General features: G+C 42.8%; 1 protein-coding gene across 1 annotated transcript in view; it reads left to right on the top strand.

Moving 5' to 3' along the window:
- Positions 1-24513, top strand: part of robo3 (roundabout, axon guidance receptor, homolog 3 (Drosophila)) — a 96460-nt gene that overhangs the window by 64716 nt on the left and 7231 nt on the right. The window contains exons 9-24 of the mRNA XM_075486515.1: positions 4127-4332; positions 11351-11432; positions 12966-13134; positions 15882-16048; positions 16175-16296; positions 16459-16675; positions 17245-17369; positions 18069-18252; positions 19956-20204; positions 20794-20833; positions 21037-21176; positions 21256-21537; positions 21777-21924; positions 22383-22601; positions 23909-24105; positions 24241-24348. Coding sequence (XP_075342630.1) covers positions 4127-4332; positions 11351-11432; positions 12966-13134; positions 15882-16048; positions 16175-16296; positions 16459-16675; positions 17245-17369; positions 18069-18252; positions 19956-20204; positions 20794-20833; positions 21037-21176; positions 21256-21537; positions 21777-21924; positions 22383-22601; positions 23909-24105; positions 24241-24348 — 2655 coding nt within the window. The remainder of the gene's footprint in view (positions 1-4126; positions 4333-11350; positions 11433-12965; positions 13135-15881; positions 16049-16174; positions 16297-16458; positions 16676-17244; positions 17370-18068; positions 18253-19955; positions 20205-20793; positions 20834-21036; positions 21177-21255; positions 21538-21776; positions 21925-22382; positions 22602-23908; positions 24106-24240; positions 24349-24513) is intronic.

Genomic DNA, 24513 nt, shown 5'->3' on the forward strand with positions numbered 1-24513 from the left:
TCAGGAAAGCTAACTCTAAATAACTAAATAATGGACTTTGTCCTGAAAGGCTGCAGTTTGTGCAACCTGTTTTAATTCACACCGAGGAAAGAATCCTTAGAAAGGCTAACTTCATCAGATCTACGTCCAAATTCACAACATAAGTCATTTCAAGCCACTTTGAAGAAATTGTAAGTGCAAGTCCAATTAGAAACACTCCAATTTGTTCTAATTATATTTATATAATGCCAATTTATAAAAAACCAGTGGATTATATCAAGACTTTAATTAAATTCCTTGCCTGTCATTAGCATACATGGGGCACCGGGTAACAGTGGAGAGGAAAATTCCCTTTTAACAGGAGGGAGCCTCGAGCAGAACCAGAAATTAAGTGTGGGTGAAGGTGAAAGGATCCAAATGCAGGCACGGATGGACGACAGGAGGTTGAGGGTTAACTGAACTTGATTTGTTTAAAACTATAACAAGAGGCACGCCGAAGCCGGAAAAAAAACCATCAAGCTAAACTGTGAGAAAAGAAAAACCCAAGAAATAATCAAACCAGACAGGAACACAAAGAAACACGAAGCACAAACCATGGATGAAACGACGAGGATCTGTCAAACCAATTAAAACAAATACTGTCAAAGTCTCTCTGAGGTTGAAAGCCAAAGAATAAAAATGGGTCTTACGACGAGTTTTAAAGGCCGGCAGCGACAACCAGGGAGCTTGATTGGTGAATGAGAACAGCTGAGATTGACACAGTGCAAATGACCAGAGCTTGAGACTATGAACGAAAATGAAACCCACAATGACTGAAAGCAAAACAAAATTAATGACACGAGAAACCAAAATCACAAATAAAGACTTGACATGAATAAATCGTAATAAAAGCCCAAGACTACATAACAAACAAACTAAGTTTAAACAAAAAAAGGCCAACTAAGAGCACAAGAGTAAAACAATGAACCAAGAAATAATCAAAGGCCAAAGACAAAAAACACCAAAACACAACAACTGGCCAAAATATGTTTTTTTGGATTTATGTCTTAATATTTTAAATCGATCAGTAATAATTGCGTATACACTTTGTGAGTAACACAACCTGCAAACTAAAACTGAAGATACTATGAAGGAAGTGAAGGAAGAGGACGGAAGGAGGGAAAAACTCATGAAAGTATTTCCGCACGCATACAAAGATTGATTACTTCTCACAATCAGCCCACATGTGCACTGGTCCAAACCCTCTTAAATCTCTCAAATTAAAATATCCTTCTTCACAAATGTGCAAACAGCAGGAGGCATAATCTGATGTAATCAAAAGGGACAACTGCTGATTGTTTTATGCAAATAACCCTGCTCTAACATATGCTCCCCTCCCTGCAACCCTCCTAATAAACAGAGATTTTGTTCAGCTCCATCTACACTAACCCCTGTGTTGACTTTTCACATTTTCAGTTCAGCTTCAGTTAGCTGATGATATCAGACCTCTTAACAGTACAGAATACTAATGATGGCCTGGTCCACATCTGTGGGCGAATGTCAAATGCGTTCTATTCGTGCACTTGTTGAGAGCCACTTACCTCCACGCAAAAGAAGTTACGAGCGACCTGCAGTTCTTTCCCCGGCACTTAAGTGCAACTAAGCGGCACTCAGAGCACAGTGTTTACATCTAAGACTGAATGTATAGACATGCAGATGTGGAGCACAGCCATATAAGACCAAGAGTTTGTTGGCGATGACTGAGGCTGCAGCAGGATGTCAGACAGACTGCGAGCTCGGAAGGGGTCAAGTGAAACATTCAAACTCTTCGGGACAATTGTTTATTGATGGCAAAATGTATAGGCTGTAGCTACAGCTGAGCATTAGATAGGCGTGTGCAGACTCTATATCTGGGATATTAATTTATTTATTGAGCCAATTATATATTTGTGATGTTTTTATTTCTGATTTTGGCAGTTTCAGTCTTCCATACATAGTTACCTTGAGATGTAATCTTGAATACATATTCATTGAGCCAGAAGGGTCCATTGCTCTGATGGGAGAGCAACTCTATAAACATATTCTTGCCAGAGAAAAATCTATGTCATTGATTTGCATGTTGATGTAGGGCAGGGCCACGGAGAGGTAGACCTGAGAGCCTCTGGGAGTGGATGTTCTCCAGTTGTGACATTTTACATGTCACTTGGCAGGACGAGCATGAAGCCGTGCGATCCATGGATCAAATACAGGACTTTAGTCTGTTGTTCGCCTGTATATCCATCATCCGGGATATTTATTCTTTAATGAAGTGACCTGTGACCTACTTATCAGCAATGAAACATTCGACATGCTCACATCCAAAAAAATAGTGTATGCCCGACTGGAAATGGGAAAGATGTTGTCCGAATACCCCTGCAGGTGGGTGACGGCACTCTGTTGTATAAACAAAGATGGACCCCGATGATCAGTCATGCATTTTCGTCTATAAGTAATAACATTCGCTGTCACATCTGTCCCGGTGAACGAAATTGAAGCAAATAGAAGATGAGTTATGATTTATGTTCTGGCTCCGTTGATAATAATCATTATTTACAGGCTGTAATAACTTCCTGGTCTTCTCCAGGTAAATACCCTTGGATTACTTTGGCACATCTCTTTGCAGCTGCAGATATGAGAAGCCGATCACGATAAAATCTGATTTCCCCAGTTACAACAACTTATCTGAGGAAACCAGGTTTTTCTAAGACCCCTAAAACTGCAACCAGGTTTCTTTGTAAGTGGGGTTGGGAATTGTTTTAACATTGTTTTACTCTGATTCGGATTTCACTTCCAGCTCATCTTATCTATATTGATTCGAATCGATTTTCTAATTTTGCTTCCAAAATGGAAGTGAAAAAGTCTATTTGAATATATCTATACTCTGAATGTTTAAACTCAAAGTGTTAGTCTTTAGATTGATAAGAAACCTCCTTATTAAAACGATTAGCTGTTTTAAGGTGATGCACAACGTGATCGTGCACACAGGTCAGGTCAGCCTATCAATTGGGGGAATCTAAAACATGCACAGGGATTCTTCCAGGACCTGTCTATAGGTGGGCTTGGGAATTGATAAACCCAGGGTACCTGGTATTTTTTTATCAATTCCTATTTGGAACTGAGTTACTATTCCCAACCTCGTTCGTAACATGACTTTAACCAGGTTGCATGTTAAACATGTAGAGCTAATCAAACATAGAAACTGGGCGTGTCATAAAAACGCAGTTATCTCCTTTTAAATTAGAGGAATAGTTAACCCATTTTGTTTGCCTCGCTGAGAATAATACCACCCTCTTGTCCACACTTGTAAAAGTAACTAATTCGATTACAGGATTACAGTCATTAAAAAGTAATGAGCTTCATTATTATACCGGTTTCTGTTAAAAGTAACTGTTTCATTAATAAAAATAAACACCCCTTTGCAATTGCTGGTGCACTTTGATCATAAAATCAGACAACCTGTGAATGCACTGGCCGCTCCACTTCCTCACATAGTCTCTTTAATGGTGTATAACTTGAAGCTCAGTGGGCTAATAACGGCTAATATCCCTTTTCTGCACCTTCTCAATGATGTTGAGTACAACTGAAAAGGCCTCACACTTGGTTTTATAATGTATGTATAATGTATAGCTTGACAAGTTGTGAGGATTGTATTAATGAACTCGCAGAAAGATGGAGACTGCAGTTGTTGGAAGCATCCTCTTAACCACATAAACGGCAATATGTTCATTGACTTCCATCGAATTGGCAGCGTTTGCAGAGCTGAAAGTTTGCCGTTGTTGTTTGCTTACCCTGAAAAGTGCCTTTTTCAAATCTGAAGTAGCTGGACTCGATGTGTTCAGCTCACACTCACACAACACTTGCAGCTACCATGCAAGGTGCTCGGCTGCCATCAGGGGCAACTTGGGGATCAGTGTCTTACTCGAGGGGACTTCGACGCGTAGGGGGCAGGGGATCGTCTTGCAGTTAATGGACAACTTGCTCAACCGCCTGTTTTGTGTTGTCGTAAAATATAATGAGGCCGGTTGTATATTGGAATATGTGTTCTAAATGAGGTAATTAAGTAGGAAAAATACACTATGACCTTTATTTTCTAACCCCATGGTCATCTCACTAATCTGTGTCCCTGCAGCTCCTTCAGACCGGGTCCCTCCCATCATCCGCCAGGGACCAGCCAATCACACGCTAGCTCCTGGTTCCACGGCTCAGCTGCACTGCCACGTCATGGGCAACCCCATTCCCAGCATCCAATGGGAGAAAGATGGCCAGAGGATCCTGGGAAATGATGGCCGAATTAGCTTGATGGAAAATGGCACCTTTCAAATCAGCAACATCCAGGTGAGAGAACAAAAGTCTTCCTCTTAGGTCAATTGTATTTTCCCTGAATGCACAACCTCTCTGCAATGACCGTAAGTCTATCTTTGTTACTACCCCTCATTCCTCGCACCACACTCTGAGCTAAACTGCATTCTCTCTGTTTGCACATCATACAGGATCCAGTTTACATAAGATAAACGAGTTCCACGTGATAAAACAACAGTTCTAATTACCAGGAAAGTAAGAAGCACTAAAACAGAGGACAATTTTACGGCTGATTCAAATGAGGAGTTTTTTTTACGAGAGGTGGGGTATGGTGAGGTGTGATCACCATGATAATGAGCGTGCAAGGCCATTAGCGGTCGTTAGTGCCATCTGACTCTGCGCTAATGAAATCCATTCTGTCTACAATTCCCTCCCGGGGTACGAAGCAGCACCTGAGGTCACCGCAGCTCCGACGAGGCTCAAAGAGTCTCGTGCATTAATTGATTGTGGGTTCTCAATGATTAACGATCGCTGAGACTTGTAATTAAATCCTCGATACATCAGTGCAAGTGAGGACTGAACGAGTGAGCACGAGAGAGACGGAGAGATGTAGGAGCGTGAGTCTGAGTGAGAGGAGAGGAGTGAAGCAAAAATAGCTGGGAGTCAGAAGCCCATCGTACATTTTATGCTGCATTCATGTCATGTGATAATGAAAGGCAGTGACTTGACGGCTGAGTGTACTATCTTGGAAGTGCTCGGGCTTTGGAGCGCCTCTGAAGCTGTCATGTATCATGTTGAAGTTCTCTGTGGACTGTGGTTTGATCTGGATCATGAAAACAAATGGTATTTATGGTGTTAGATTTCAGACGTAAGAACATTTCTTGTAGAATTTGTTGGTTTCATTAAAATGATGTTTCAGAGCCTTTGTTGTCGCTGTCGTTAGGACGTACTGGAGTCCATCACTAAAACAAAGACTGAAGGCCCAGTATTTCTGTTGAAATGGTAAATGGTAAAATGTTCCACGCTAATAAAGCACATTTTTTTATCTAGGTTCTACAGTGCTTTACATGCGTTTTTCATTCACTCAGACACAGCTTCTTATCATATATCTGCACTCTAGGGGCTGTATGAAGTGCATTTTCTATGCAATCGATAAACACTTCAGGGGCATGTGGGGTTCAGTTTCTTGCCCAAGAGCACTTCGACATGTGCACATATTGGGGATTAAACCACCAAACTACTCGCTGAAAGACAGCCCCCCCCCCCACCAGCTTTATGTGAGCGCAGCATCACCATGACCGTGACTGAGAATCTACACAGGCGGATGTCAAATATGTCAGCAGGAAAGCTGCAAGAAACTTTATTAACGGCGGCTCGGTGGCTGTAACTGCATGACAAAGTTTTATCCATTGTCTGCCATTATATTACGCCAAGATAAAGCAGTTTGGATGCTGCGTAAAATGAATAAAAATAGAATGCAATGATTTGCAAAAAATTATTATTATGTGAAAAATGTTAGCTCGTCTTGAATTTGATGGCAGCAATAAAGCAAAAAAAAAAGTTGTGAACCTTGCCTCACGGCTGAGCTCCTTACCCTGCACTGAAAAGTTGGAGGAATGGAGGAAACCCAATAGGAACCTAGATCGACTGGTAAAATGAGAGCTTCCCATTACAGGGCAGGTACTTTATTATGTCATACCACATCACTTTGGTCATAACTCCAGTCTGTCTATCGATCTCCTGTTAATGTCTTCGCTCATTTGAAACGAGATCTCGTTCCTTTAACTCAGGGGTGGGCAATTAATTTCTTCAGGGGGCCGCATGAAAAATCTGAAATGTGAGGGCCGAACCAGCAATGACTCAAATTTAATATTGACTTATGTTTTCTCATTATATTTCTTTTTATATTAAAATATTTAAATCAGATTATTTTGGTAATAAATAAGAATATTTAAATATTTATAAACATGAACAAATTGTGGTTTAGGTTGAAGTGGGAATTAATACTAATTCTAACAAATTAATAGTTAATAATAAACAAACAAAGTCATCACATTTTAATTTTATTTTTAACTTGTTAATATCTTCACAACTGAAATGTTTTGTATTATGTAGAACAACTGATCAACTGTATAAATGGTTTTTAGTATTGGAAAGGCATGAAGGACCTGTAGTGCTCTTGATCTGATAAAGTTAACAGTTTTAGTTACAACATCAACAACGTGATTCACTTGTAACACTGACTTGCATAACACTTCCTGATGTATAATACAATGAAAGAAAGTTCATTTCTGCCACTTTGTCCTGGATTCGCTTTAACAGACCAACTTTTTTTCCTGTGAGATTTGGACACCCATCTGTTGTCACGCCCACCAGTTTGTCCCATTTCAGCCCCAAGCTTTCGAGACATGCATTTACCTCAGCTAAGAGATCACTCCCCGTTGTTGTCCCTTTCATTGACCGCATGTCTGCCAGCTCCTCTGTGATTCTGAAGTCTGCATTGATCCCGCACATGAAGATGAGCAGCTGGGCAGTGCCCCGTATATCACAGCTCTCATCCAAAGCCAGGGAAAAGTACTCAAAGTCATTCACGCTGTCTTTCAGTTGTAGCAGCAGGTTCTTCGCGATGTCCTCAATCCTCCTCGTTACGGTGCGGCGGGAGAGGGAGACGTTCTCAAAAGCGTCTTTTTTCTCGGGACATTTTAGCACAGACGAGTCCACCAAACACTCCTTAATAAACTCTCCATCAGAGAAGGGTTTGCTCTTTCTAGCAATCTTGTGCGAAATAACAAAACTTGTCTTGACTGCAGCACCTCTGGATGGCAAACGTTTTGTAAAAAGTGTTTGTTGAGATTGCAGCTTGGCGAACAACACAGAGGACTCAGCTGCGCACTCTTTTTTCTGAAAAGTTATTGTACTTCTCCCCGTTTTTAGTCACGTAGTGACGGTGGATATTATACTCCTTTAACACAGCCACTGACACACCACAAACTAAACACACAGCTTTACCTTTTACCTCTGTAAACAAATATTTCGCTGTCCATGCCTTGTTGAAAACGCGGCATTCTGAATCAACTTTTCTTTTTTTACCGTGAAAAGACATTTTGTGTGGATCAGGGATTCGGATGCTAGCATCACCTGTCACTTATGCGTGCATTCATAAACAATGCGTCAGGCCCTTTCAAAATAAAAGACAGCTGCATCGCATGCACACCAAAATCCGTTTTTATTTTTGACTGGAGGGGGCAGGGGGGCGCGGGCCGGACAGGGACGGGCAAAGTGCCGTTTCTGGCCCGCGGGCCGTAAAATGCCCAGGTCTGCTTTAACTTCTTCACATGGGGTGGCAGCATGATCCTCATCCCACTTGCTTCCCACTTGGCTACAAACTGTGTCCATGTGGAAGGACAAAGCTCGACGAGGCCGCCAGGGTCACACGGTCTGCAAAAATAAAGATGCAGGGTCGAGGTCATTGATCTGGGTAAACTCCAGCACATTTTTCATGAGGACTAAGAACAGAAGTGGGGACAAGGCACAGCTCTGGCACACCCCACACATTCCCATTAGTCCCACAGTCCTAAGCATCGTCCTGTTCTACAAAACATATGCAGACTGGGTAAATGGATGCAGTCTGTTATTAAACAGCCATCACAGTTTTTCCCTAGGTACCTCTTTAAAAGGCGTTATTACAGTATGCTGACTTTCAGTTGCCAAATTATGGAAATATATTAAAATGAAACTTCATACACAGTGAACTCTTTAGGATTACCTCCCATTGGTTGATATCAAATGGTAATTGTGAATTAGTTTACCAATTGTCCCATTGACAAAAGGCATGAGTCACAAATGTGATCATAATCAAAAGAGAGCATGAAAACCATTCACTACAAAAGATGGAAAACAATGAAATCAGCATTCACAAAGCATTTAACCCTGGAATAATCAGTATAAATAAGTCGATTTCATCTGGGCCGCAGGAGTGGGACAGATGGTCTGTTTGTTCCTTGCACCCTGGCAATGAGGAGATGCCATTACTCCGGGATCTTTGCCAGACACTCACTATTGCTCACCCCCATTGTGGTGCCAAGATGCCCTGGACAGACGGGAAGAGCATGTGTGTATGGGGCTGTTAAACGGTTGATATGGGCAATGGGTAAAGGATGGGGGACAATTGATCCAAGGTTAGAAAAAAAAAAAAAAGACATAAAGCCAAACAAAACCTTAGGACGGTGAGAAGGACTACATGGGGAAAAAAAACCTAAACAGATTAACAGGCAGCGATCAGGTTAAAAGCAGGAAATCGAGTTCACATGTTGACTTTAGATCCCAGTATACGTGTGTTACTGCAGGTAATCAGATTTCCTTTCTGCACCCAACCAAAAGCTGGTCGGACTTTAAAAGGAGGTGGGTAAAGAAAAGGCACTAAAGTTCACATTACTCTTAAAAAATGCTTAAGAACTGCATCACTGACAAGTTATTTCTATAAATGGTGGTGCGGAAATATCCCCAAATGTTTAGTTATCAAAGAATAAGTGAATAAAGTTCTTTTGCCCTGCCCCCACCTCTTCTTTTCTATTTTCCTGTTGCCTCTTCCGTTTCCCAGCAATCTGTTTCGTACAGTGCCCAGAGCTGCTGTCCTTGATTAATAGTCAGGTGCCCCGGCTGTTTATCTCCCCCCGCCCCCATCCACTGATCAAACGGTACCATCTGGGGATCTTTCAGACATACGCACCATCATCCAGCCCACAGGTCAACTCAAGATCAGGACCTACAGCGAAAGAGGCGGAGCAGCGAGGGATGTTGTACGGGAAGGAGAGTCACCTGCCCCGCGTCCTGCAGGACACTTTGACAACCCATTTAGTCCTGAGTAATTCCTCTGTCAGCGTTACTGATGAGCCGATCCTCAGCTGCGGGACTGGAGAATGGCTGAGCTTGTGCGCTGCGATCAGAGAGTCATTAGTCATGATATGTTCTGCTGGGCACACGTCCTGCATAATGTATCAGGTTTTCAGTGGGAGGAAAATGGGCTGGATTCACGGAAGAAGTGAATAAGTGAAGTTATTGTGTTTGAATTGGAATTGTGGGTCTGCTTGCAAACCGATGAACTACAGAGGAGCGAAACGTCTCGCAGCAAGACGGATAAAAAAAACAAAAAACGAATCAAAATGTCACACAGGACACACCAGAAGGACGGTATTTGTTGCATTATCATTAACTGCAAACAGTGTTTTGCCCTCACCATGCAACTGTAAATTCAGCCTACAGTCTGTCCAAAACATTTGCGGCCTTAATTTTTCTGAATATTCACCATCTTTTTCTTTTCCTCCTCTCCTCTCCTCCTTTCCTCTTGTTTTAACTCACTTCTGCCTTCTATGGTGCACTAAGATTCTCCACAAATGTTTTAAGGATATGAGGGACTGCAGGCCTTTAAAGTGGTAGTACTGTATGTATTTTACTATCATTTTGCACAGCATTCCCGTTGGAATGTAATTAACCAGAGATGAAAGTGAGTGAGTGTCTTACTTGCTAATGCATCTCCCAGCGGGACGGCACTGCATTGCGTAACTTTTTTTTTCCACGGCTTTGCAATCAGCTGCTGATCAGTGCGACATCATGAAAGTGAGGGATGTAACATAGCTCTGTTTAATTTGCTCAACTTGTCCGATTCCTGGATTTTTCAATTCTGCTTCCACCTCCTATTTCAGTCGGCAGTGTACAGCGTGCAAAAATGAAAGTGTCAATTCATCAAAAATATTCCTTCATAGTGCCAATACATTTGACCGGCTGCTTACCCTTCTGCTATATGCCCATTTATTGCTACTGAACATCATCATTCTTCAAGTTTTTAGGGAGGATTTTGATTTCAAACTGTGAATGTTTTATTTAAAGACAGAAAAATGAATGGAAAAAAACCTAGGAGCAACAGAAGAATCCGACAGAAACATGTTCAGAGGCGCTGCTCCTGTGAATTGTTGCTACCTCGTTGTCACGCTGAGAGATTTCCCCAGCGTAGAGACCCCCAACATCTCCCTCCGTTGTAAGCAATTTCACAGCCCGTCTAGCTTTTGGCTTGCCTCCCCAAAAATTTAATAGCCGGTATTCACTTGTGCACACACACACCCGCCGAAGCACATTTATCACACACCTCTTAATTACGTCTGCACATGGCCTGTCCAGAATGCTAAGTAGATGTTGAGCAGGGAAAAAAATATAAAAAAATGGAGCCTCTAGACCTCTTTTCCAGACCTCTCGCTGGTCATTAAAATTCTGTTCTTTGATCCTTCCTCCTGCTCTCCTCCTCTGCTGTGTAGGAATCAGACGATGAACATAAAAGCCCACAGCTCGACTTTAGCTTTGACTTCAAATAGGACGACTGAGATTATGTCATTTATGTAATGATTAGTACAGCTGGTTTGCTGAGGGCTGACCGTTGAGAAAATGAATTAGATAAATTAATTATATTTATCGTTGATGTCTCTTTACAATTCACCCATCAAGACGAACATTTCCATCCTCCTGTTATTGTATCTGTCCATGCATGACTAAATGTGCCTCTACTGTCAACAATAAGTTTCCTTAGAAAGTTTCCTTATTAGATACTTGCATTGACGAGGTCTGTGGGTTCCATGGCTGCATAACTGCATAGCTTCCATGAACCAAACATGATTCTGTAATTAGACAAAACAGAAGCAAACAGAACAGAGAAACAAAAGATGAAGGCTCTTCGTCGAGTTGCGGATCCACGTTTTAAACAGCCAGTTTAGCTAAACATGTTGGCACTGGTGGAAACTACAAGCTGATGGAAAAGAAAAAAGCCACATTTACTTTAATGCGAAATGGATGTGGAGGTTAAGTCACCTGCGTTTGCTTTGTTAACAGCTCTCTGCCCCCCCCCCCCCCCCCCCCCCCCCCCGTTCAGCATTCTGAGCACAAACATTCTGCTTTGAGAGATATGACATTTAGTCTCAATAACTTGTAATGGATGCATTAGCATAGTGTCGCGCTCTCGCACACACACGGACGCCAAACTAATGGTACACATTTCTACGGTTGCCAGGAAACGGACTCTGGAGTTTACACCTGCCTGGCTTCCAGCTCCAGCGGAGAGACGAGTTGGAGTGGAGTGCTTACAGTCAAAGGTAATTATCTCCCTGTGATTTAAATCCATGCAAATGGCAGCTGTCTAAAGAGGCGGCAGATAGAAACACAGAAATATTCAATATGATTAAAAAGCAAACACCTGGATAGCTGCAAAGAGCTGTGTAAAAGCAGCAGTCCCGAATTTCACTCCTGGAAAACTTTGAGGTTTGTTGAACATCAGTGAATTTATCCGTCATAGATTGTATGCAGTTACTCTTTTTTATTGTTTTTTATTTGTGCAAATTAAATGAACAGCTAAGTAGAATGAAATCACTTAACCCCTGCTGGTCCTGAGGCCTAAACTGAGCGGACTGCTCATATAAATCTCATGCTAATGCACACAGTGGAGCTGCAACTATGAGAAGCTGTCAGCAGCTCAGTCGAACTGCTTTGGGAGGCCATTTTTCTTTTCAGCACCAACCCTTTTGGGATAAGGACATAAAATATTACAGCATCGAAGCATCAAATAAAGGAATAGAAACTTAACACACTGCTGTGATAAGACTTAAGTCCGTTATTTGTAGGGATGGGAATTGATAAGATTTTTACGATTCCAATTCCATCTTCGATTCTGCTTAACGATTGGGTTCTTTATCAGTTCCCTTATCGATTCTCATTTGGAGAAAAAGGACAACAAACCGGTCGATTAGCATCAACTTTGTTTAGTTTAGAAGTAACACGAGTCATGACCTCACAAACCCAACAGCGGTGAGGTCCACATTGGTCTATCATGGCCTGGGTAATTTAACTCTTCCCTGCTCTGGTGAAAGGAGAAGCTGGAGGTAGACGTGAACTGGGGGTAGTACCACCAGCCTCTGGCTCTGAGCCAGTCAGGCTCTGTCTCTCATGATTTCATCTAAATGTAATGCCTGAGAAGGCATTCATTTAACCTTAACCGTTACTAATAGCAGGTTTTACAATGAGGCAAATGTCGCTAACATGATAAGCAGTGTTTGTTAGTTAGTTAGTGACCTGCAGTGTTAGCCGAGGACATGCTAACGTTGCTAACGTTGCTAACGTTGCTGGGTTCAGATTCACCGACGTTAAACATTCATTCATAGTTATTGCATGTTGGTAGTATTTCCTCCTTTTGGTGAAATATTCACTTTGCAAGTTGCCCTGTTGTCGTCTTTTTTAGGGTTGTGTAACCAAACTTTCGAGCGTTTGTACCGCTTGGGCGCCATGTTTACTGTTGACTGTTGGGTGCGCTGGACTCGCCACGCAACGTTGCGTGGTGACGTCATTCGCGCCCACTAGAATCGATAAGGGAATTGTTTGCAAAATCGCCAAACGATTCCAAGGAATTCAAACACTGGGAACCGGTTCTCAACAAGAACCGGTTTTCGATTCCCATCCCTAGTTATTTGGCTCTTGGTGTTTAGAATGTAAGCTCTAGTGGTTTGATGTGAGTTATGTTTGTCGTTTGGAAGTCACGGGGCAGCAACCCTGAAGCAAATGTTCAGTCTACATGAGAGGGATTATGAGTGATTATTATTAAAAGTGTTCTTTTTCCCCATTTCCTCACCGCCCAGAGAGCGCGGACTCGTCCGTAGCTCAAGCCACCGAGCCCTTCCAGCTGCCGGGTCCGCCGCACAAACCCATAGTCACAGATGTGTCGAAGAACAGCGTCTCGTTGACCTGGCAACCGAACGCACACGAGGGCGGAGCCGCCGTCACCTCCTACATCATCGAGGCATTCAGGTGAGCGTCGCTCCTCTGCAGCCGTTTGCTCCCTTTCGTTATCGAGCCGTGATGGACGTGTTCTCATGCTTGCATTTCGAGACCTTTACTGTTGAGGCGATTGGTCATGTCAGAATATAAAAAATGGTTTAATTTCAGGAATGGTGCCAGGAAGGAAACTCCTTTTCTCAAACATTCCAAAAATAACATTTGTTCATTAGAACTAGATCTTAAAAAAACGGTGAAGAACTTGAATGGATGACCTTTAGCCACCTCGCCACGATAAAACACATCTTTGCTGGTTCACACAGACACAGTCATTGAGATTTCAGTGATTAAATCTTAAAGTCCAAATTGTCTTGACTCGTCTTCGTCTGAACCTGAGTGGACCCAAGCAGAGAAAACATGCCTTTCCAACTGGATAGAGAGGGGAAAATCAGCGGAGTTTAATAAGACCCAGATGTCCAGTGTGACCCATGGTAACAACTGAATGTTTCGAAAATAATGCAAACTGATTATTTATAAAGCAGATGGAGGGAACCACCGGGATGTTTGCAATACAATTTCCTTCCCTGAGGTGCGAAGGTACGTTTGCAGGAGAACAGCAAGTTTGTGTGACTGTGAGGTTATGTGCGTGCAAAGTGAAATAACGTTTATTCGATGCATGCACAAAATCCCATTATTTTCCTGGTGAGACACCATTCGTTGGGTCCTCGTGTGACTACGTGAACGCTTAAGCGTCACATATTCACAGAACAGCTTGCACTGACACGCAAACAACATGTGCATTCATGAGTCATTTAGCTTGTTGCAATTGTTCCAGTTCAGCTGTGACGCTAGTTCAACGCAAGACAATCTAAAATAACCAACTCGACCAAGGTGACAATGAATTCTCAGAGGAAGGGGGGAGAAAAGCACATGGGAGATATTAGGAGATATTCCAGGGAGCACAAACCTGTCTGCATCAAAACTTTGGTCAAGTCTCCTATTGTTTATCGGATGAGTAATAATCCTGCAGGACAAAAATAGATCCCTCCATTGCCTGGAGATCTTCCCATGCATTGATTAACTGTGTAGCTGCAGAGCGAATCACTTCTGAACACAGTATGAGAGGAAACACGCAGGCGTTTTGCATGTTGTCACTGATACTGAATATAAGCACTCGCACAGTATTTAAGTGAGATCTTCTTGTTCATTCTGCCTCCTAATATAATGCATTCAGAAGCAAAGTACTGTACTTTGTGCTGCGCTGCATGTAGAATTCCAGCAAGTCACTTTAGAAATTAGAAATCTTTAGGATATTTGATTCTGTGTAATAGATTAAAATTGCTAACATTAAACGAGATTTTAGATGGAATTTGTAGAGGGAACATATTTCATTGCTTTGGCTTCTCTGGTGTGATGGTTGTTTGTTTGCACGATGTCAAAGGAACTTCAGGCAGTAACAGGAGATACGCAGGCGGAGCCAAAAAGCCCAGAGGGTTGTTACGTGTGGCCGCGGCAAATCAGATGCCATCATCGCAGCAGCTATTTTCAGAAGCAAAAAAATTCTATATTAGAAAACTGATGGTAGACATGTTTCGAACACAAGTTCTAAAGCATCTGAGTTGACAAGGCTCCAGAATCTCTGACCGCCTATCGGAAAACTTTAAAAACGGGTTGTAGATGAACGTCGATTTTTGTCGTAGCTTTGAATGGAGTTTGTTGCATCGAAATAACTGAATTTAAAGATTATAGTAGACTTTGTGGTTTTGTGAGATGCTTGTTCAACCAAACTATAAGCGCCATTTCTAGTAAACATTTTCTAAAATTGCAAAAACCATAACTCTGTCTTCACTGACCAACTTCGTTGCATTTAAAAACATAGAAAATACAATTTTATGCTAGCCATATTCTCAAAAAATACTGTAATAGATAGATAGATAGATAGATAGATAGATAGATAGATAGATTGATAGATAGATACTTTATTAATCCCGAGGGAAATTCAAAGTATTCAGCAGCTACATAGATGCCCGAAGACAGATTAGTATCAACAACAAACAAAAACTCAATTAGTAACAACATAATAATGCAGCGCATTACGATAAAAGTGTAATGGGATATAAGTATAAAAAATATATATAAAAAAATGTGCAATGTGCTCATGTGCAAACAGTTCTGATATGCATGTAAATATGGTTTAATCATGATCCTCCCTGGTCACCCAGTGAAGAGTTATACAGTCGTATGAAGAGTTCTTGAGTCTGTTCGTGGAGCAGCTCAGAGACAGCAGCCTGCTGCTGAACATGCTCCTCTGTCTCATCAGAGTTTGGCGTAGTGGGTGTTGTGTGTTCTCCAGGACGGACAGAGACCTTCTCCAGGGTCCGTCTCTCTGCCACTGACACCAGAGAGTCCAGCTCTGTGCCCACCACAGATCCAGTCCTCATCACCAGTCTGTCCAAACGTCCAGCATCCCTCCTTTTAATACCTGTGCAGAAACCTCCAAAAACCGCCAAAACATGCATGTTCAATAAACTCGTCTGTTGGAATTTCTTAAATACAACAAAGTTCCTCAACGAAGCCTCTGAAGATAGTTTACGTTACTTTATGAACAAGTTACAAATTACAGAAACGGAAAGTTTTTGTTGCATTTTGTAGAACTTCTAAACTTGAAAATGTGTTTTTTAATATTAAAGTAAATCAAGGTTAGATAAATCATGGAGGAGTAATGTGAATGTAACATTTAATAGAATGTTCGGAATATAAACTATCGTCTTTTATCACAGCCAATCAGCAGGTAGCACATGGCAGACTGTAGCCGACATGGTGAAGATGGAAACCCACACGATCACGGGTCTTCTTCCCAACACCGTCTACCTGTTTATCGTCCGAGCTGTCAACGCCTACGGCCTGAGTGACCCGAGCCCCATCTCTGAGCCCGTCAGGACACAAGGTCGGTCTGCCTCTCCTCTCACACCAGATAACGCCTCGCTCGTCTCACCTCCGCTGTGTGCGTTAATGCTCCGGCAGCAGCACTCTCAGGAGAAATGAAAATGTGTGGGGTTTTTTTTTTCGTCAGATGTGAGCCCTACAGGTCAGGGAGTGGACCACAGGCAGGTGCAGAGGGAGCTGGGAGAAGTGGCTGTCCAGCTTCAAGACCCTGTCGCACTAACAGCATCCTCCATCCGAGTGTCCTGGACGGTGAGTGGCTCAAATTCTTGTTTTATTCAGGAAAGACGTTTTTAAGGACGATTTAAGGTTTGAGAGGTGTGAAACTTCTCTTCCCGCTCGCTTCCATTTCCATCGCTCATGTCTCCACTCGCTTATTTTTTTCTCATTTTACCCATCTGCCCCTTCTTTCAGGTCGACCGTCAGTCTCAGTTCATCCAGGGCTACCGCCTCTTTTACCGACCCAGCGGGGGAAACTGGCTTCTCCAGGACATCAACTCCCCCTCCGAGCGCAGCACCCTCCTCACCAGCCTGCTCAAAGGGACGGAGTATGAGATAAAGATCCGTCCCTATTTCGATGAATTCCAGGGCAAGGACAGCCGCACGTTGCTGGTTCGAACCGCAGAAGAAGGTAACATGTCTGAAGCCTTGTGAAATGTTTCTGCATCAGAGAGGGAGCTTCAAAGAGTTTGCTTTTATTAAAGCTGTGCAGTGTCCTCTTTGACGCTGCAGGACCTTGAAAGTGGCTCTTCATTTGCCTGGATAACATCATACGAATCTCAGTCATGTTATTATATTTTGGAGTAACCTTTTTTTTATCCTCTGCACTTTAAATTAATTCTATTGAACCCCACTTTCATTAAGTTCATCCAACGCACACTGGGATTTTTACAGCCTGGGGTTTAAAGCGGTTGATGAAAACTCTTGATGAAAAACAGTGGAGCAGATGGTTCTTGCCATCAGCATGGACCTTAGATTGACCCGCCTGAGTGGCAGAGTCTGGCAAAGAAATATCATCAACTTTTACTCCTCGTGTCCTGCTACAACTCGCTTTCATGCTTTACGTGTCATCCTTTTTTACTTCCTTCAACTATTTTCGATTGTTTTCATACACGTGAACAAACACCCAATTCACCGTGCTCAGTACAGTCGCAGCATGTTGATGAAAATGCTTTTGTGTCGTTCCCCAACCTCTCTCAGTCCCCAGTGCCCCACCTAGAGCTGTTACAGTGGCAACAGTGAAGCTAAGCAACACCTCCAGTATCAGCGTCTCCTGGGAGCCTCCGCCTAGTGAGATGCAAAATGGCATCATCCAGGAGTACAGGGTAAACACACCTCACACATGTGGCCCGTGAGCTGTAGTAAATATGAACACAACATCTTCTAAACACCCATGACGGAGACAGATGTAACTTATAGGGAGATTATTGGGAGGATTGTCGACTGGGGAAAAAAAAAAAAAGGCTCAAGTATCTAGAAGGGAGCCAAATAATTAGTTATTTCTATGTGAATGCAGAGATGAACCCAAAAGACTTCAAATGCAGAGACAGTACGAACTTAGCACTCAACTTTGATGTGGTTTTGAATTGATAAGCATTTGCAGCAGGTGCTAAACCAATTTCTAGGCAAGGCAAGGCATCTTTATTTATATAGCGCATTTCATACCACAGGCAACTCAATGTTGCATTTAAAGACAAGGCATTTAAAAGAACAGCATAAAGCAGCATAAAAACAAGCAATTTAAAGAGAAAAAAATAGAATAAAAATTAAAACACACAGTTAAAAGAGCATGTATAGCATTATGCTTTAAAATTATTTAAAGGAACTTAACCATAAGCACACCGAAAGAGAAATGTTTTTAACCTGGATGTTTTTAACCTGGATTTAAAAGTGCTTACAGTTGGGTCTTACAGTTCTAAGTGAAAGAAAGAAAGAAAATTTAACAAAAGATTTGATTTCCAAAAAATTTGACCTTAAAGAAGGTGCGCCAGAAATTCAGTGTCGACTCCCGTGTTTCCAAACAGGTTTGGTGCAGAGGCAACGGTGATGACGACCGGACACGGGACAACATTAACAAGACAGTGGACGGCAACACGCTTACCACGGTGCTGAGAGGCCTGATGCCCGGCGTGCTGTACCAGGTGGAGGTGGCGGCGGTGACCAGCGCAGGCGTCGGCACTCGCAGTCAGCCGGTGTCTGTTCTTATCAGTGAGTACACAGTGAGCTGGAGGAAAAGAAGGGTTTGCCATCTAGATTTTGGAAGAAAAAAAAAACACTCTTCTATAAAAAACGTTGCTTGTTGCCGAGTTAGTGTACCCTGCAAAAGTCTTGAGCCACCCCTCATTTCTTTATATTTTGCTTTCAAGCAGCCAGATTTTCTTCTAATCTTTTAAAGCGGTCTGAAGCAATAGCTCTCCAGGCTTTCTTTTCTTTTGGACATGGGCTGCTTTTTCACTCATTTTCAGTCCAGTGATTGTACCCCGGGACATCTTTTAGGTATCAAAGTCAAAGGTTGAACCAGTGTTGTGTCTACATATAACAGACAACTTAGCAAAGAACACATTTTAAGGAACTTTGTTTCCAGCGGTCATAAAGACACATTATTTGTTCCCATTTCTTTAGTTGCAACTTGGAAAAAAATGTCAAAGATAACAGTTTGAAAGACATAAAACTGTATATTTTGCGTCACAATGTTACTTCCAAATAAGATGTATCATTGTATGGTGTGCAGTGTGTCCTTAAAACGTTTGAGGAAACTAGACAAGTGGAGGACAAAGGAAGAAGTCTCAGGCCTAAAAAAAACTATCTACAGCAGGTGAACAATATCTGAAAGTGACGTCCTTAAGAAAGAGGAAAAAATCCAGCAAAGACCTTCAGCGGATCCATCTACTGTTGGCCCAAGCCTCATCAGAAATGGTCTCCAATGGAAGGGTGGCTGTCAGGAAGCCATTCTTAACTCTTTCGGTGCCATTGACGTCTATAGACGTCAATTTTAAAAAAAACTTTGACTGCCAAAGACGTCTATAGACGTCAATTGCGTTTTTTAACGGAGCGGGCTGGGGGACAATCTAGCGGAGTTTGTCACTAAATCTTAGACTTGTAAACACTAAACAGAGAATATACTGGCAAAATTACCCGCAAGGTGGCAGCAGTGCCACTTTGCACAAAAAAAAGAAGCTTGTTTTCTCCGTTTTTTTGGTCAAACAGCTGTTTTTGGTGAAACCAACCTATGTTCTACTATCTATTACTAAAGGACTGAAAATGGTAGAAACAAACTTTTTTTTCCTGATGAAAGAAGAGAGTCTACTCTTTCGTTTGGTAATTTTGGTGTGTACATAGTCATAAGACTCACTTTTCTGTGGGTCTTGGAAAATCAGTCAAAATACTGTAAAACACTTGGCAGTATGGCTCTCTCTTCACTGAAAATGGCTGGCAGCCAATGAGTTTAAGAAAGGGAAACGGGGAGAAAAGGCTGAGCTATGCCAAATGACACAAGAAGTGGACTGAAAATCAGTGGCAACAGGTCTGATGGAGGGATGAATCCTCCCCAGAGCCCGGAGCTCAACACTATTGAAGCAGTGTGGCATCATCTTGATGGAGAACGGAACAAAAGGCAGTCGACATCCGACATCCATTGTCTCACATGACTAATACCATTGATCAAATTTAATATGTATATATATTTGTTTCTGGTGCAAAGTATTCATATAGCTATTAAATTAGTTTTGTTTAAAGAACCTTTGGAAAGACATTCATGTTTCCCAGAGGATGAATCCTGATACATGTGTGATCATTTGAGTTCTTGTTCCGTGTGGGTTTGAAAATGTGGCCAAATTTGCTGAACAGGAAAGTGAAGACTAAAAGCCAAAGACTTATTTTGCTCTTCTTCGGCTTGTTTTTCTCTCCCCCAGAGCTGCCAGCTGAACAGCCCTCCATGCCAGGCGGCGGAGGCGGCGGTGGCACCAGCGACAGCGGCGAGGAGAGCAGCGTGAGTCTGGCTGAGCAGATCACCGATGTGGTCAAGCAGCCGGCGTTCATCGCGGGCATCGGCGGCGCCTGCTGGGTCATCCTCATGGGCTTCAGCGTCTGGATCTACTGCCGCCGTAAGAAGAGGAAAGAGCTGAGCCACTACACTGCCTCCTTCGCCTACACACCAGCAGGTCAGGAAGAAGGATTGAGAAATTTGACATCATTATTATTATTATTATTATTATTATTATTATTATCATTGCTGACCTGAGGCTCTCTGTGTTTGTTGTCTGAGAGGATGCTTTATGAAAGAAGTCATGGAAATTATCTGTGGGATTGGAGTCAATATTGGTCCCAGAGGCGTTTCATATTTCAATATATTTTTTCTTTTTTAAAGTTGAGATAGAAATGAGCACTAAAATAGTCAAGGTGGGTTAAAGTTGAGCTTGAATAGTTTTTTTTTAGCTCCGCTTTATTGATTACATTTCTAATTACTGTACAAAAGTTTATTGATATTTCATGTAAATTTGATCCGGAAAAACATAGCTGCATGTTTCCATTGTTTCCATGTTTAACTCTTTAAGATAACAAAGTGTTATCTTTGACTCATACACTTTGACTCATACAAAGTGAATATCTCAGCTGGTTCTGGATAATATCTTTTTTTCTATTTTAAGGAGTGAACAAAAGGTGTTGAAGCAAAGTGGGTCACAGAAATGTCAAATGTATTAGTCAGTTTACCCCTCCTTTGAGCTCTTTTTCTCTCTTGTCTTCTTGCAGTTGGCTTCCCTCATGGAGAGGGATCGGGGCTTAATGGAAGGTATGGTTTATGTAGTTGAATTGGCTCTGTAAAGGATCTGCAGTCTCTCGCCCTCCTTTTTGTTTAATTCACGTCACGTTATCGATACATTTCAATATTTCTTTCTGAGCACGTACAGTTTTTTCTCTGCTTGCCCCTGTCTCCATCTGGATAGTCGTTGCATTTGCGCCGCACTTTCAATTAATGCCAGAATGTCTCCGTAGGCCTGGCTTGCTGGGAGGCAGCATGGGGAACTACCCGTGGCTGGCAGACTCTTGGCCGACCACCAACTTGGTTCACAGCAGTAAAGAGGCCGTCAACTGCTGCACTGCCAATCACGACACAGCTGAGAGATACTACAATGGTAACAAAGTCTCTTTGGCCTGGTTTTGCATGTATTTAACAAGAAAACTGTGCTGAATACAGCTTCCATCCTTGTACAGAGGCTGGCATCTCAAACTACCTGAATCAGACGGAGAAATACAGCATGGGAGGCTCCACAGAGGGTCCAATCTACAGCACCATTGATGCAACCAGTGAGGACCTTCACAGCTTCACCTATGCCCAGAACAGCTCCACCGCTCCGTACGCCACCACCTCCATCATGCCAATTACCAATCAGACGCAGGCACCAGCTCACAGTGGTGAGCAGCAGGATGACGGACACTGGATCAACCAGCCAGGACCATCGAGAGCTCAGTACGCACAGCCGGACCGCTGCAGTGGTGAGACGAGGGGTCTTTTCTTCAGTCTATGTATGAAAGCGGTGGTCAGCTTTAGTTTTAAATGAGCAGGCTGGAAATAGCTCTAAAATCTCATTGGGGATGTCACCATATTCATATCTTTGATCCACAGCACTGCTGGGATATTTGTCAGATTATGCTCATGATGGATGAGCTCAATTTCACAAAGCCTCCTCTTCAAGGGAATCAGTGTCTCTCTGTGAATCTGTTTTGTTCTGAAGGTAAGCCCAAGCAGAAGGCGATGGGTAAGGCTGTCAAGACTCCATCTCTGACCTGGATGGAGGCCCTGCCCCCACCTCCACCCATTGGAGAGCTGGAACAGTGTGAGCAGGATGAGCAGCTCCCAGAGCATGATGACATGGACATAGGGTGAGGAAGGCTCCCGAATCCCACACACGTCTTTAAATTCGCTTTACACTGCTTGATCATCACTTAGACTTAGCCTCATCTCTAACAGGCACATAAAGTATCTAACCCAACATGGTTCTCATGCCTCCGGCCATAACAACTCGATTATCTCAGCCTTGGTCAATGGCTTTAGTCATTTAGCTGTTTTTCTCCTCTCCAACTCACTCTCTGCAACCTTAGAACAGCAGTGCCACCCAATAAGAAGCTTAGCCTCCTGCAGTTTTGCCAATGGCAAACTTGAGTCCAGCTTGAAAGAACATCATTAATCTTTAAGTAGCCTCACAGCGAGTTACATTTGCAGAAACCAGTGAACAAACAAGCCGCTTCTCGGCAGTATTTTTTAGCAGCGCGTGGCCATACGATCCATCTAACCCTGTACGCTGCGTAATCGATGAGTAAACCTCTTCTTTTCCGTGTAGCTCGGAAGAGGAGTGGTGTCCGCCCCTCCCCGAGAGGACTTACCTGATGGAGGGCTGTGAGGATGGGGCCTGCCCCCCTCAGAGGAACAACGCTTCTTCTCCAGCCACCTCTTACAGCCACCAGTCGACTGCAACGCTCACACCATCACCCCACGAGGAGCCCAGAGCCCCCCATGACCTCCCCCGCCTCAACCAACAAGAGAGCCAGCAGCTGTTACGGTACGTGAACGGACACGGTACTTCATGTATGCTTTCATATTCATTTCATGAATAGACTTCAAGTCGCATGAAGGCTTTGTGGGCGGTTGATTATTTCATCTGGGTGGTTCACAGACGGGTGACACAGTGTTAGCAGGCAAAAAGTTGCCCACTGAAAGCTACCATAATCAATTTCCCAATCCTTCAGGTCGAATTATTTAAATGTTAAAAGTCTTCATGAATAGGAACAGAGGTGAACTTTCACAAAAAACAGAAAGTTGGGGAAAAAGGAAACAGAATGTTATCATTTATTTAGAAATCTATGGCGCGATCGCTGAATTCATTTCCATTTTTTAAGATGATAATGTTTATTTAGGTCGAGTAAACATTCTAACTTTGCTGTCGTGGTCCTGATTTGCCATAAATCCTACAGATTAGGACACAGCTTCCACTATAAAAAGACTAAAGACTAACAGCTAAAACATGATGATTCACGAGCGAAGTTTTACAGTTACAAGTTCACGTTTTTAGATGGTATAGATCCGTAGATTTTCATTTGTGATGGGCACACTAATTCTAAAATGATGTCTGTCTATATTTCATTTTTGTGTTCTCAGATGTACATTCACATTCGATCTGACATTTAGCAGATGCTGTGGCCAACACATTAGGTGCTAAATGTGTTTGCTAATCCTGAGAGGAATCCAGTGGTCAAGACGGAGCTGAAAAAGCTGCTTGTTGACCCCGCAGTCATTCTATAAGCAGCATTAGTGACTTGAATTTGATTCAGGCAGCCATAGATATCCTGTAGAGTTCACTGACTAATGCGTGAAATATGTTCAGTTGGTACAATAACAAGCACGCCATTGCATTCTGGACTATCTACAGGGGCTTCACAGTGCACGATGGGAGACTTGCTAGAGCTGAGAGATAACTACACACTGTACCAGGAGTTGGGTGGCAAACTGAGTTGGATATCAGATATAGTCTACCTAAAAGACTGAAACCTCCTCATTACAGGCGCTTTCCCAGAAAGGGACAAAAACTAGCTGAATTTATGCTGAGACAACTACGAAAAACTGGTTCAATAGCTTCAGATTCAGTCCGCCCTCCGTCTATTTGCAGCAACATGCTGAATTCAACTCAATGTAATTTGTTTTTTTGGAAGCCCAACAGCTACGACTGGTGAATCAGAATAACAGTGAATCAGACATTTGAAATCATATATGGAGATGCCAGGCAAAAATTACGCTGCCAAACAAAGTATGAAGCACACGCATGCTGTAACATAAACCTCGGTAACATGTTGCCCTTACTTGCCTTAGCAGAAGGTTACCCTGCGGTCCCGTGCCAGTTCCCCAGGCTCCGAGCTCGCCACTCACTCAGTCCAACCCCAACCTCTCCAGCCAAAAGCATCACGGCTCATCGGAGGTTGGCACGCTGCAGTGCCAAAGTCCTGCCCAACGCTGCCTCCACAGCCAGGGGCCAGCTCCGAATGAAGATGCTGTCAGCGCGACTACACCCGGTAAAGTGACTGGTGTGCTCATGCGTACACGCCTAAGGCAGCCATCGAAATGCAGAATTTGAACGGGATTGTGAAAGATAAGAATAGAAAGCCGTCTGTCTGATGTGTTTTGTTTTTTTTTTTCCCCTCCGACAGTCCATAGCCGCTCTTCCCCAGCGGACGCGTCCACTCCTCCCAACCAAAAATCGAGAGTCAAAAAAAAGGTGTCCAAGAGTTCGGCGTACAGAAGAGACATCCAAGGAGGTGAACGGATTTTAAATACATGCTTTGACAAGCGTTTGCACAGGGGACAGTTTGGTATAAGAATATTAACACAGATAAAGGGGCATATTAGGAAGCCAGCACATATGTTTAGATCAGTGATACTCACTATTTTTATCACAAGAGCCGCATTGGCAGAGCAAAATC

This window comes from Odontesthes bonariensis, chromosome 16, assembly GCF_027942865.1.
Source record: "Odontesthes bonariensis isolate fOdoBon6 chromosome 16, fOdoBon6.hap1, whole genome shotgun sequence".
NCBI lineage: Eukaryota > Metazoa > Chordata > Actinopteri > Atheriniformes > Atherinopsidae > Odontesthes > Odontesthes bonariensis.